The sequence below is a fragment of the Protopterus annectens genome, chromosome 8.part0, assembly GCF_019279795.1.
Source record: "Protopterus annectens isolate FY-2018-M chromosome 8.part0, PAN1.0, whole genome shotgun sequence".
In the NCBI taxonomy this organism is placed as follows: domain Eukaryota; kingdom Metazoa; phylum Chordata; order Ceratodontiformes; family Protopteridae; genus Protopterus; species Protopterus annectens.
In genome coordinates, this window is record NC_056741.1 from 903,138,503 (window position 1) to 903,151,980 (window position 13,478).

A 13,478-nucleotide genomic window follows, 5' to 3' on the forward strand; every position below is an offset into this window, starting at 1 on the left:
CAAACATTGACTGGGAAAACTACTCAAGCCCAAACACCCTCGCCCAACGGTTCCTTGAATTTATAAACTCTAACGTGATGGAACAACTGGTCACCACTCTCACAAGAGGGAGCAACATATTGGACCTGGTCATCACCAACATGGTGACTCTATGTTCCACACCACAGGTAAACCCCTCATTGGTAAGATCAGACCATAAACAAATTTCCCTGGACATCCATATCCCTTCCACACCCCCAGCCAAGGAAATCACTGTAAAGAATTTCTCAAAAGCCTACTTTTGTACTTCTCAAGACTGAGGTGGAATTCTTCAAATCCTCCGGGCCAGGGGATAATACAGCCCAATCCGCAGAATCCTTTACAAATGCATTCTATGAGCACCTGCAGGAATGCATGGATCGTGCTATCCCAAATAAAACCAAGACTCACTCCTCCAAAAACATGAGACCGGTCGGGTGGACCCTGGCCATAAATAAACTATACAACAGAAGGAGGAAGCTACTACATGACTGAGCAAAATCCCAAAAAGGGAAGGCATCTCTGATCAGTATTAGCAAGAAACTTTGATCCCTCATAAAGTCATCAAAGGCCAGTTTCCTAAGAAAAATTGCCCTAGACACTAAAGATAATCACAAGGCCTTCTTTAGTTGTGTCAGGAATATGGGTGGAAACTCCCAGATATGCTCTGAATCGTTGCATAATGGTACAAAATATACCAAACCTACAGACATAGCCAACATCCTGGCAGACAGATTCAGCGCAACCCCCCCCCTTCCCCCCCAAAGGAGCAAATGCCTATCCCAACTGAATGTAACCTCCCTGACATCACACATGCACAGGTGAAAGCTGCCCTCTCCAAAGCAAAAAACACAGCATCTATGGGACCGGACGGTCCCAGGCTGTGTTTTACACGAGCTCCAAGAAGAACTGTACCCTCACATTAAGTCACTGTTCAAACTTAGCCTTACTACAGGATATGTACCCAAAGAATGGCATACAGCTGCAGTGGTCCCACTCCACAAAGGTGGTGCCACAATAGACCCCGGGAACTATCGCCCCATAAGCCTGACTAGTCTGGCCTGTAAAGCTATGGAGCGTATTATCATGGAACTCATAAACAAAGACATTGCGAGCCTCCAGACACTGGACCCTACCCAATTCGGCTTTGTTAAGGGCAGATCTTGCCTCTTAAACCTAGTTGATTTCTTTGAAACCTTTACCAAAGCCATAGATGAGGGCAAGGTAGTCCACACAGCCTACCTGGACCTCGCAAAAGCCTTCGACACAATACCCCACTCGGGCATCATAAATAAGCATACCAGCTTAAATATCAACCCCTATATCACAGGATGGGTTCCAAACTGGCTCTGAGATAGAACCCACATGGTCAGAATCGCAGGTGCCATGTCCGAATCCAAACCAAGTTACAAGTGGCGTACCACAGGGCTCAGTTCTGGGACCTCTCTTGTTCGGTATATACTTCTCTGAGGTTCAGGCTAACACGGGGGGATTATGGCTGACAAAGTTCGCAGATGACTGCAAACTGGGGGCCATAATCGAATCTCCAGCTGACACAAGCATCCTCCAAAAGGGTCTCACAGAGACTGATGCTTGGTGTCAGAGCCACGGCCTCAAGCTAAATGCTAAAAAGTGCATAGTCATCCCCTTTGGAAAAAACAAGGTGCCCACAAATTACCACATAGGTGGTAATCCATTAAGTACGGAAGAAGTAATTAGAGATTTGGGGACCAATGTAGATAGTAATCTCTCCTTTGATGATCACGTTGCCAAAGTGGTTAGAAAGACCTTCTATATAGCCCACCTTATCACAAAAGGGTTCGCATCTAGATCAAGAGAGGTCATTGTGCCCCTCTACTCGTCACTCAACAGGCCCATAATTGAATACAATGCCCCTTTTGGGATGTACCTTACCCGACACCTGCAGCAACTGGAGAGACCCCAAAAGTACCTCACCAAGAGGATCATGGGCTACAAACAGATGTCCTATGCAGCTCGACTAAAGAAACTCCAGCTCTACTCAATTGCTTACCGTATACTCAGAGGCGATCTATGCCTGACGTACAAAGCCATGTCAAACACAGAATTAATGGACACGCTCCACCTCAAAAAATCCAAGTCCCTTAGAACTACACGCTCCAGGGATTTACACCTCAGCACAAAAATAAATAGTACATGCTGGAGGGACAGATTCATTTCCCAGAGGCTCCCCTCACTCTGGAATAGAATCCCAATTCATGTTAGACACAGCCCCTCACTGACCCTCTTCAAGCGAAATCTGGACGCGTGGATGGGAAATCGCAAATATATATATATATATATATATATATATATATATAACAAAATGTATGTTTTTGTATGTGTGAGTGTGTGCCTTCTGTGGAGGGTTGGGCGCCGGGCTGGCAACTCAACACCGTAAAACTCCACTGCCAGTCATTAGCGGACAGGTGATCTGCTGTGGTGACTCCTAACTGTGCAAAGCCGAAAGAAGAAGAAGCATTGATTTGCCATTTTTTAGGTAAACATTTCAGAGAATTTTGAAGGATTAACATTGTTTTAAGCAGTACTGTTTTCAGATTATTATTGACCATAACTGTTTACTTCATTGCCCTGTCTTATGCAGAGAAAGTAATTGAGGCCATAATGTATTGGGCAGCTCTTTTTTTTGTTAAGCCTTTCCAGTCTATCCTCTAGTCAAGGTATATCCATGCAGTATATGCTGCACATGACTTGAACATTTATATTCTGTACAGGCTTCCACATACTGAACCCCATGTGATCACACCACCTACACATACCCCACCATCCTTGGCTGTTCCACTTTGCCTCAAGTTAGAATGCGATTCCAACTTGTGATGCAGTTGTGGCAAAACATTCTCTTCATTCCTTCCCCTGCAGAAACGTAAACTGGCATCCATGTGGTGTTTCCCTCTTCCACTGACACCTGGTTTGTCAGAATCAAAGTTGAGAGTGACCCTTGCACCTCTGGAGCTGGCACATTCTTTGCATAATTTGTAAGCATTAAATGAATGTTGCTTTTTTGAAGAATTAAAAATCGTTAGTTAATTGGGGGGGGGGTTCGAAGAGCAGTGTTCTTGTAAAGATGTATAAATGGCAGAGAGGATTTTGAGAAATTCTTTTTCTTATTTTTTAAGCAGAAAGTCAGGAAGACCGTGCACTACTTCAGAAATCTTTTCAGAAAGCTGACATTCATGGGTAGTGTTAATGAACTTTGGGAATTGTGTAACATGTACAGCATGTTTCTCCTTTAAATGTGATTCCTCAGTTTTCCATTGTTTTGTTGTGATCAACTGAAAAACAGGCCAGCCTGTTTTTTTATGGTGCTTTTTACTAAGTACTACTACCCGTTTCTGTACCTTAGGTCATATTTATTCAGGTTTTTTAGTGTCAAGAAAGCTACGGCATGTCATCTTGTCATTTTCTTTTTCCCCTGTTTTTGTCTAATTTTGAATTTTACTATTTGTTAAAATGTTGCAAAATAGGTTTTATTTTTCAAGTGCAGATGTAAAGCTCATTTAAAATACCCACTAACTTTTTTTTTTTTTTACCTTAGGCAGTCCACTTACTGTGTCTCATCACATCCTTACTGTTAGTGACCCAGACATTGCACCTATGCGGCGAGCAAGAAGACACAGTCCTATGTCACACTGTACAGTTTCACGTAGCAGGGTTGCCTCCCCACCTCGGGGGAGTAGTGCCAACATCAAAAATACTTTTAGTTCCTCAGGATCTGCTAGTCTCAGGGGAGGAGCACCTCACTCAGTTGCTGGTGCTTCTTTGCAACATGGTGCTTTATCTAACTTCGTAGACCAAGATTGTGGACTGAACCCAGGAGAGCTAAAAGCTTGTGTAAATCAGCTGCCTACCTCACTAAGTTTCACAGGAGTAAAATCTCAAGGGAACAGTTTTTTTAAACCTTTGAGCAGGACTGATATTCAGGCACCTACCTCAAGACCCTTGCCTCCTTCTGGGAGTGTTTTACATCACAAGGGCAATGGTGACTGGTTTACAAGAGAAAAAAATACATGCACCACTGATTCCATAACTCATAGTGATGTCCACAATCTACTCAAAGATAATATTACAGAATCTCCAGAAAAAGTAGCTGTCAGTCTGGAGGCATCAGAGGTACAAAGAGATTCACAAGACTTGTTTCCCTGCAAAGAAACTCATTCAGCATGTATGGATTTTAATCAGGTTAACAAAGGCAGTAATGAAAAGGGATTTTCCACAGCAGCAGGTCTGCTGAATTCTTTGATCTCTCCTGTGGTGGAGACTCATATGATAACGGATCAAGAATTTTGTTCTGATGCTTTTGATGAAAGTGACATGGAAGTTGTTTCAGCTCTCAATGTCTCAGATCTAGAATTTGATGAAACCATTTTGAATGATTCCTTTCAGGATGATGATTTGCACTGTGGTGCACACATTATTGTGGGAGGGGAAAGTGATGCAGGTGCAGCAGTAGATGGAATCCCTTTTGATGACTCAAATAAAAGCTTGGAATTTTGTACAGATGATGACCAAATGGATGGTGATAGTTCTTCTGAAGAAGAACTTGACCATTACTACCAGTTTACCCGGACTGTAGTCACACAGGACCCCTTTCAGGAGTTAACTCCAAATTATTCCAGCTTGCATGTTGGTATTCCTAAGATTGATCAGTTAGATGGAATTGATGATAGTATGGAGAGTGACACTAGTATAGCCACCACTGATAAAATTAATCTTGCTGCTGACAAAGCCAATGCCCCCCTTGGACGTATGGGGACTTCTGAGGCACCTGGTGGTACACAAGTCCCAGATCTTCATGAAGTAACAAAACGTAATGACCAAAACTCTGAAAAATGTACGGCTGCAGAAGCTGAAATGCTCAAACCTTGTAATGCAGGCACCATTCCTCAAAGTATTCAGGATACTACTGCACCTGCCCACAGTGATGTGGAGAAAGCCGTTTTAGACCTTCCACTGGACATTGTGGATTTTGTATTAAAGAATGATGATGCAGCACATATGTCTGTTCCCAGGAAGGGTGTGCAGAATGCAGTGTCTTCAGGGAGTTTTGCCACATGTGAAGATAACACTGTTGCATCGGATCATAATACAGCTTCAAATGATCATACTGGTGGACAAAGATTAGGTCTTGATGTTCCTTTAGGGCTCAGAGAGGATTCTCACCTGCAGAGGTACAAGAAGGTAGTCAGCCAGTTATACATCCTACAGTTGTATATGTGACTAATGGCAATGCAGGAGTGTTAAGTAATGTTGCTGTGCCTACATGTCCACCATTTTGTGAGCAGCGCAAAGTTGTTGCAAATGCACAAGCAGTTAGCGCACCAGTCGATCACAGTATAATAACCACAGGGCACCTGGGTGTTGCAAATGGGCAAGCAGCAGTGGATCGCACTGTAAGTACAAGACAACTGCATGAGCCACCACAGCTTCAGAGAGTTTGCCAGGTTATTTCTCAGAGCACAGATGTCAGTGGTTTGCCTAACACAGTAGTAGCGCAAGAATGTTTATCACAGGCTCTTCAAAAGTCTGGTTCCCGAGTCATTTGGGTGAACAGATCAGGGCATGTATTTGTAAAAACACAGGATGTAGGTACGGATGGAATTAACAGTTCTGGCTTTACATTGGTTGGACAGCTGAAGTCTGTGGTTCCTGGTCATACTTCATCTTCTGTGTTGAATTCCAGTGGGCACATTTCAGTTCCATATCCTAATTCAGCCTCTTCATGTGGAACATCAGTAAATTGCCAGAATGGAACAAAAGATCAGAATTTAGTAAACACTGTTAATTTAACAAGTGTGGGAGAAGAAAAAAGAACAGAAATGCAAACATTTCCATGCAAAACAATTTCTACAGCTTGTCTTGGTTCTGATGTAAAAAAGCCCAAAGCAAAATGTATAACTCCTAAGACAAAAATGGCCACCAACGTTAAAAAAGGCAAAACAGACATAGTATGCAAGTCTTTGGCTTCTGCCAGTGTGCCACAGCCTAATCCAACAGTTTTTTTGCAAGCATCTACACCATTGAACATCTTGGGGAATGAAATGTCCACATGGACTATCAGTGCCCCTGTTCATAAGGTTGTTCCAGCAGTCAGTGTTGTGGCTACAGGACCCCAGAACTGTGGGCAAGTAACAGTAGGACCTATTGCATTAATGGCTCGACCCACAGACATTCAGCAGACCTGTTTACCTCAAGGCTTGTCTGTTAACTCGAGTATAGTGGGAATTTCTGCGGATGTTCCTAAACTGTCTTCACCAACACAGAACCCCACAAGCCATATAGTAACACCTCAACATTTAAACCGGACTTTGGAAAACAAGAACAGCTCTGTCATTATTAAGCAGGAAGGGAAGGTCAGTCCTAAAAGTACAATGATTAACCCTACTAGAATTGTGTCACATACAGAGACTCCATCTGGTGTTAGAATGAAACGAATTTCAGAAGTTCAAGACAATGTAGAGTTCAAGAAGAAAAAACTGGATAATGAAGAAATGGTGCACCGAATTGTGTTAACAGTGAAGCAGAATTCATCGTCTGCAGGGTAAGTTTGCATTCAGGCTTTCCGCAACGGAAAAAAATTAACATTCAGTAAATGTGATCATGTCTAAACAAAGTAATTTTTATTTCAGGGTCAAGGTAGTTAATGCCATCTTGACTAATCTTTCTGTTAAGCACACTTCATATTGTTTGGGAGGTTGAATTCAAAATCAGAAGGGTTTTAAGTTTTCACAGTAGAATTTTTATTTTTATGTATTTATTTTTTACTTCATTATTTCCATTTTTTAATTGGATAAGATGAACTGGTCTGGAGACCTTTTCAGTAAATGTAGACCAATAACGATACATTTGAAATGAGACCATGCAAAATAATCTTTTTGTAAAGCTAAAGTTTAAGTAAATGGTAGTCTGTCGTTTTTCTAGAGTTTATGATCTTTATACATTGCCTAATTAATAGCCGTAGCTATTGCCAACCTTGTACTGTCTCAAAACAGTATGCATATGTATTTTATGTTTATTCATTAGGTGGGATGACTGTGAAAGGCTTTTCTTAGCTTGATCATTATTTTTAGGGTGTTCTCTAATTAGTAATTAGTGTTGCTGTGCTGTTGGCAGCTGTTGCAGTGAGACTAAACATTGCATATGCAGAGATTTCTTTTAGGGCTGTAAATGTCGTTCTTTTCTAAACTGGAGGGCACTTCTGACAAACGCGAACTTCTGTTAGCATTAGGTCCACACATTCTTCTTGGTTGCAGCTCTACTATTAATGGAAGGTGTACACAAAAGGAGAACATCATTCTTTTTCAGTTTTCTCCTTCACTTGAAGAAATTGAACTGAGCTGCAATTCAGAATATTCCTTTCATAGAATTCAATATGTTTGCCTAGCATTTCCCAGAAAAATTGTTTTATTTATCTTTTTCATTAATAAGGTTAATTTCCTAATGCCAAATTTGATATTTTTTAATTTAGTCAGCTAATGCCCTCACAGTGTGATCATTCCACACACATTTTTGTACATTTTCCTATGGAATATTTGCAGTATCAGTGGATTAAGATACTGTGGAAGCATACACACAAAAATTAAGCAGGAAAGTCTTCTGCTTGATGGAGCAATAGCTCTTACAGTCTTTGTCTCCAGAGTGTTTCACTGTTGATTTTGTACATATATCTGCGAGTTGTGGTTTTCATGGTTAAACAAAACTGTGCTGCTCAGCTGAGATTGTTGGGGCATTGTGAGTTGTTTACCTTTTGACCTATCTGAAATTATGGGCCTCCCATTAAGCTTACTGTTGGAAAAACAGGAAGGGTTTCAAGTTGAAAATGTTATGTTTTTGATGGTAAGATCTTCAAAGCTGCAGTCAGGTGGAAATAGGAAATGTTCAAAATCTTCCTATACTGTGATGCCCTTTGCTCAGATCTAGGGGCACTAAGACGTAAGCTGTTACATTCATGGACTGATCCATTTTTTTCTGTCTCTTTCTCTGTCTGTACTGCTGACTTTCAGAAGCCAGTCAAAGCCCTTGCTTTCTTGTCTGCACAAGCTGGACATGTCACAGCTTTACAGGATCCACTGGGCCCTTTGGGTCTAGAGGACTTTATCAGTTTTTCTACCAGTTATGAGGTTCACAGACTATCTGATAATTGTGAGAGGTTCCATATGTCAAAGAAATATTCTGCTTACCTCTTAACTTTAGTCGGAGACATTCTATCATGGCTCTACTGCCACGTTCAAGGTTATCAGTTCCTTCTGGTCTGGGTGCTGTGGTGAAAGGCTTGCCAGGTAAGGTTGAGCTGTTCATGTGCAATGAGGGCACAGGGCCAGTAAAAATGAAATGGAGATCTTGCTTTGCTAAAAAGTTTTCCATTAAGTCTGCCACCTCCTGTTTCTAAGATTTTTCCACTGCTAAGTCCACTTAAAGGGCCATGATAGTTTGGAGGCCATGTGTCAGAGGGTGGATTTCAAGTATGTAATATGTTTGTTTTATTTTTATTTTTCATGAATGCTGGCTGTTTTTGGTTACCTCTCTGCATGTGGCAGTTAAAGATGCCTCGCTGCATCAGAAATCTGGTCCTAGATAAAGGAAAGATGTATGCAGCCCCTTCTCCTGGTCATCACATTGCTAGTAATAATGCATACTTGATTGTTTTATGGCATCTTCAGTAATAGCACAGAGATTTCATTAATATTGTTCCCCAACTTGAAGACTTTGTCAGAACATTTTGGTAACCTGGATAACTGTGCATGTGAAGTTTTTCAATCTTGCCATTTGTTCTTAGACGTGGGTACCCAAGTCGGCCGCTTTCCAAGTTCAAGATCTTTGAGTAGCTCAAGGCACAGCACCTATCCCATGATGCTGTCTTACCAACCCCAGATCTAGTTTGCTGAACCCAGCAAGAAAAAATACAACTAAGCACAAAAAATATATATATAGCCATTTACAATTAGCTAAGAGATATTCTGGCTGGAAGGAAGAACACTAGTCAGACCAACCAAGACAACCAGTCATACTCGTTCTTCCAGAACCCGGAGGGGGAAGGTGGGAGGGAGTGTAAGAACAAAGGCGAGCTGAACAGCTCACATGGATAAGAACATAACTTCTTTATGTGAAGTTGTTCAATCTCGCCGTTTGTTCTTACACATGGGTAGTGTCCCAAGCACCCTAATCCTGGGTGGCTCACGGGAGTACATTCCTGAAAACAGTGGAGCCAAACCTTTTTTTCTTGTCTTTGGACAAATTTTTCTATATATATATAGATTTATCAGGGATCTGATATAAGGTTATTTAGAATATCACAGCTATTTGTTGCATTTCAGTGAGTTAACTGCAGTGTTTGTATTGTTTTGTTTTTTTTTTTTTTTTTTTCTTCATAAAACTTGGAGCGGTTGCTGTTAGGCCTTTAGCCGTTCTTTAGTTGGCGTTTTAGTTGACAGGGCTCTGTCAGGTTGCTTTCCCTATCCACTTGTTGTTTGTCACACAGTGTGCACAGTTAGATTTGTTGTTCAGGGATCTGAACTTTCTAGTGTTATTCTGATAATTCTGTTATTTAGATATATCTTATCAGGGATCTGATAATTTTTGTTTGTTTCTGTCATGTCTGAAAAACAGAAATCGAGGTTTAAGAGGTGTAACCGTGGGCAGAAAATATCCATTACCGATGATCATGTTTGTTGTATGTATTGCTTGAGGCCAGTACATTTACAAGAAGATTGCTCTATCTGCCACTCCTTCAGTGGCAGGGTTATGTTAGAAAGGCGAAGGAAGCTGGTGGATAGAGGGCTGTTAAAGTCAGACTTTCAGGAAGCACTGGACAAGACTGACCAGACCTCCAAGTCCTCGAAGGGGTCAAAGTCTTCAAAGGTATCCTCGGCTCTGAGTACCTCTGGGATGACTCTGTTGCCGGCTCCTCAGCCTTCGCAGTCAAATCCCAGTGTTGGAACCGATGTCAGAAGTTTTGAAGTCTCTGATCCTTAGGTCGGTGGTTTCTTCGGCTCCTTCGACCCGTTCTTTTTGGACCCTTTCATACATCGATGTGGACCGTGTGGTGCAGAGGCTCTTAGAGAACCTGGCCCTGGCCAAATTGCTTTCGGCTTTGTCTCAACTGACTTTGAAGCCTGCGACCCTCCCTGTTAAGATTTCTACCCCTCCTCCGGGGCTAGTCAAGCCTTTGGAGCAGGAAAGAGAAGATCTGATAGTTGTGGAACCCTCGGAGCCGAGGCCAGTTCCAGTGCCTTCAGCCCCGCCGACCTTGATTTCTTCGGTTCTGATCGAAGAATCTCTGAGCCAACACTCTCTTGTTGGTTCCGGGCGGGGGTCAAACTGAGGCTTTGGTTCCCACTCTTCCTCTCGGGGCTTCGGCGCAGATGAGCTCTGCTCTGTACTCTGGTTCAGAGCCTGTGGCCTCTGCCCCGGGGAGGTTGCCATCTTCCTCGGAACTGGCGGACTCCTTGGGCCGAGTCACCAATGCTTTCAATGCCATGAGAAGGGTCATGTCTGTAAAGATATTTACCTCTTCGGATCTTTCCTCTTCCTCCCCTAAAGGGCTGTGTTCTGTCTCTACATCACAGGTTCCTACCAAGCGTTGCGACCCAGAGTCTCAGGTAACCCCTTCGGGTGACCCCTGCTCTACGGAGACTTCAACAGATGCCCCCACTAATGAGGTCCCTAGGAAGAGAGTGTGCAAGAGGAGGCATTTGGATTCCCCGTAGGAATCCTTAACATCACACACTGACTTAGAGGAATCAGAAGGGTCCCCATGGTCCCCCTTGGAGGATGTCTCGTTTGCAGACATCTTGGAAATACTAAGGCAGAGGGGCGACTGGCAGTCCCTTACCCCTACTAAGGGATGAGTCAGTGCTCCTGAAGGCCTTTGGGTCTCAACCTTCCACCTCCTGGGTTTCTCCGCCCTTTGATGAATTAATGGATTTGGTCGCTCGAAGGGCGTGGGAATCTCCTGATTCCATGGAGCCGGTCCCTCTGAGGCCCAACAAATTTATCACCTCCCCCCAAGACAGGTCCTTTCTTACTAAGGGAGTTCCCGTTGATGCCATGGTGGTGGTGGCGGCCACCACAAAAGAGATGTCAGAAACCTCCTCTTCTGTCCATCCTCCTAACAAAGACTCCAGGACGATGGACAGATACGGGAAATGCGTCTTTAGTGGAACATTTGCAATGAGATCGCTTAACTATTTAACCCATTTTACCCGTCTTCAACGAGATCTTCTCAAAGAGCTTGGAGATACTCTACAGGGCAACACAGATAATGCTGTCTCTGAGAAGGTGACGGGACAACTTAACACCTTGAATTTTATTGTGAGCTCGTCCATGCGGCTCATTTCTTATGCAGCCGATGGATCAAGCCGGGGCAGCAGGTTCAGCGATAGCTCTGCGGAGATGGCCCTGGATGCGCTTATGCTTTTTTGCAGAAGCCTTCAAGTCTTCCTTTGTCAACACCCCATTCGATGGCTCTTCCTTGTTTGGGCCCAAAGTCAAGGAGACACTCACTAGGTGTGAGCAGGAGGGAAAGACTCTATCTGCCGTAGGAGTCCGTTTTTCCACCCCTACTAGACCATACCCCAAAGGGCAGAAAGGTGGGGAAATGTGGTTCCGGAAACCCTGAGGAGCTTTCCAAAACACATGTAGTGAACCAACCCTCCAGGGGCTGAGGAGGGGTGAGTAATGGTCGACACCGCCCAGGCGGCAGGGGCGGGTCCACAGAACCAGGGTGACAGGGAGCAGTTCCTTGGCAAGCCCTATCGGCGCTCCTGAGAGGAGGCCCGACTGTCCTGCTCTGGAGGCAGTCGGGGGTCTCTTGGCTTTATACCCAGACACCTGGCTAGGAATTGCATCAGATTCTTGGGTAAAAAGCATAGTTACCAGAGGATACAGCATTCTCTTTTCAGAATCCTCTTATTTTCATACAAGAATCCCAGACGTTCCACCCAGTCTGCTGCATCAAGCAGCCATAGAAATTCACAAGCTGCTAGAAAAGAGTCATCCAGCCAACCCCGGCGGACCAGATAGGATCCAGAACTTACTCCAGGTTCTTTATAGTTCCAAAGAAAACGGGGGACTGGAGGCTCATCTTAGACCTCAGCAAACTCAACACCTTTGTCAAAAAGCAAAAGTTTTGGATGGTCACGCTTCAATCGATACTACCGTTTCTAGAAACATGCGATTGGATGCGCTGTATAGATCTCAAGGATGCATACTACCACATCAAAATGGCCAGACCATCCAGAAATCACTTGCGTTTCTGGCTGGGGCCAGTCACTACCAATTCCGAGCGCTGCCTTTGGTCTCACCTCAGCCTCCAGAGTGTTCATCAAATGCATGGCAGTGGTTACGGCTCACTTAAGACATTTAGGATTCCTCGTGTTTTTGTATCTGGAAGACTGGCTCCTCACCACCGCCACCACCAGGAATCAACTGATTTGTTCCAGAGATTACACAGTCAACCTGTGCTCCCAATTTTGGCATAACCATAAATTTCGAAAAATCTGCTTTATCGCTGTCGCAGCATATTTCCTTTATAGGAGCAGATCTAGACACCACCACTGCCTTGGTCAGTTTGTCTCAAGCAAGAGTAATCTCTCTATGAAGTCAAGTGTCCCACTTGTTAATGGAAAGAAGAGTTCCTGCATTCCAGGTTCTGAAGCTGTTAGGCACCATGGCAGCAACGCTCATAGCAGTTCCTCTGAAATGGATGCACATGAGGTTACTCCAGTGGTTACTCTTCACACAGTGGTCTTATCAACAGCTTCCAATGTCACACAAGATTCTACTGACAAATGCTTGCAAAAAGGACCTTCTTTGGTGGTTGAACAGCCACCAGGTAACTGTAGGTCGCCCATTTGTACTTCTCCCTCCCTCAGCCATGGTGACCACGGATGCTTCCCTGATAGGGGGGGGGGCTGTTTCAGGGGAGAACTATCCAAGGCATTTGGTCAGAGTTGGAATCCCATTTGCACATCAATATCCTAGAGTTGAGAGCGGTGTTTCTAGCGTTGCAACACTTTCATGACACTCTACCTCGAGAGATGATTGCAATACAGACTGACAGCAAGTCGGTAGTCTGGTACATCAACAAACAAGGGGGAACCAAGTCTTACCCCTTATGCCGAGAGGCCTTGAGAATTTGGCAGTGGGCTGTATCCACAGGGCGCTTTCTGATAGCAACGCACATCCCGGGGTCATCCAACGTGATGGCGGACAAACTGAGCAAAGCCATTCTGTTGCCTCACAAGTGATCTCTCAAAGAACAAGTGGCAGAAATGATATTCCGCAGATGGGGCCAGCCTTGCTGCGACCCTTTTGCATCCCCGATGAATGCCAAATGCAGAAACTACTTTGCCCTGTACCCTCCACCAGTGGACAGCCCAAAGGATTCGCTCGTACACAATTGGCCCTCGGGTCTCCTTTATGCC

At 43.9% G+C, this 13,478-nt stretch overlaps 1 protein-coding gene across 1 annotated transcript in view; it reads left to right on the plus strand.

The window, feature by feature from the left end:
- The window catches only part of KMT2B (lysine methyltransferase 2B), a gene marked incomplete in the record, with an annotated part of 4,527,268 nt that overhangs the window by 3,691,874 nt on the left and 821,916 nt on the right, over nt 1-13,478 (plus strand). Inside the window, 2 exon segments of the mRNA XM_044079325.1 lie at nt 3,593-5,279; nt 5,282-6,595. Coding sequence (XP_043935260.1) covers nt 3,593-5,279; nt 5,282-6,595 — 3,001 coding nt within the window.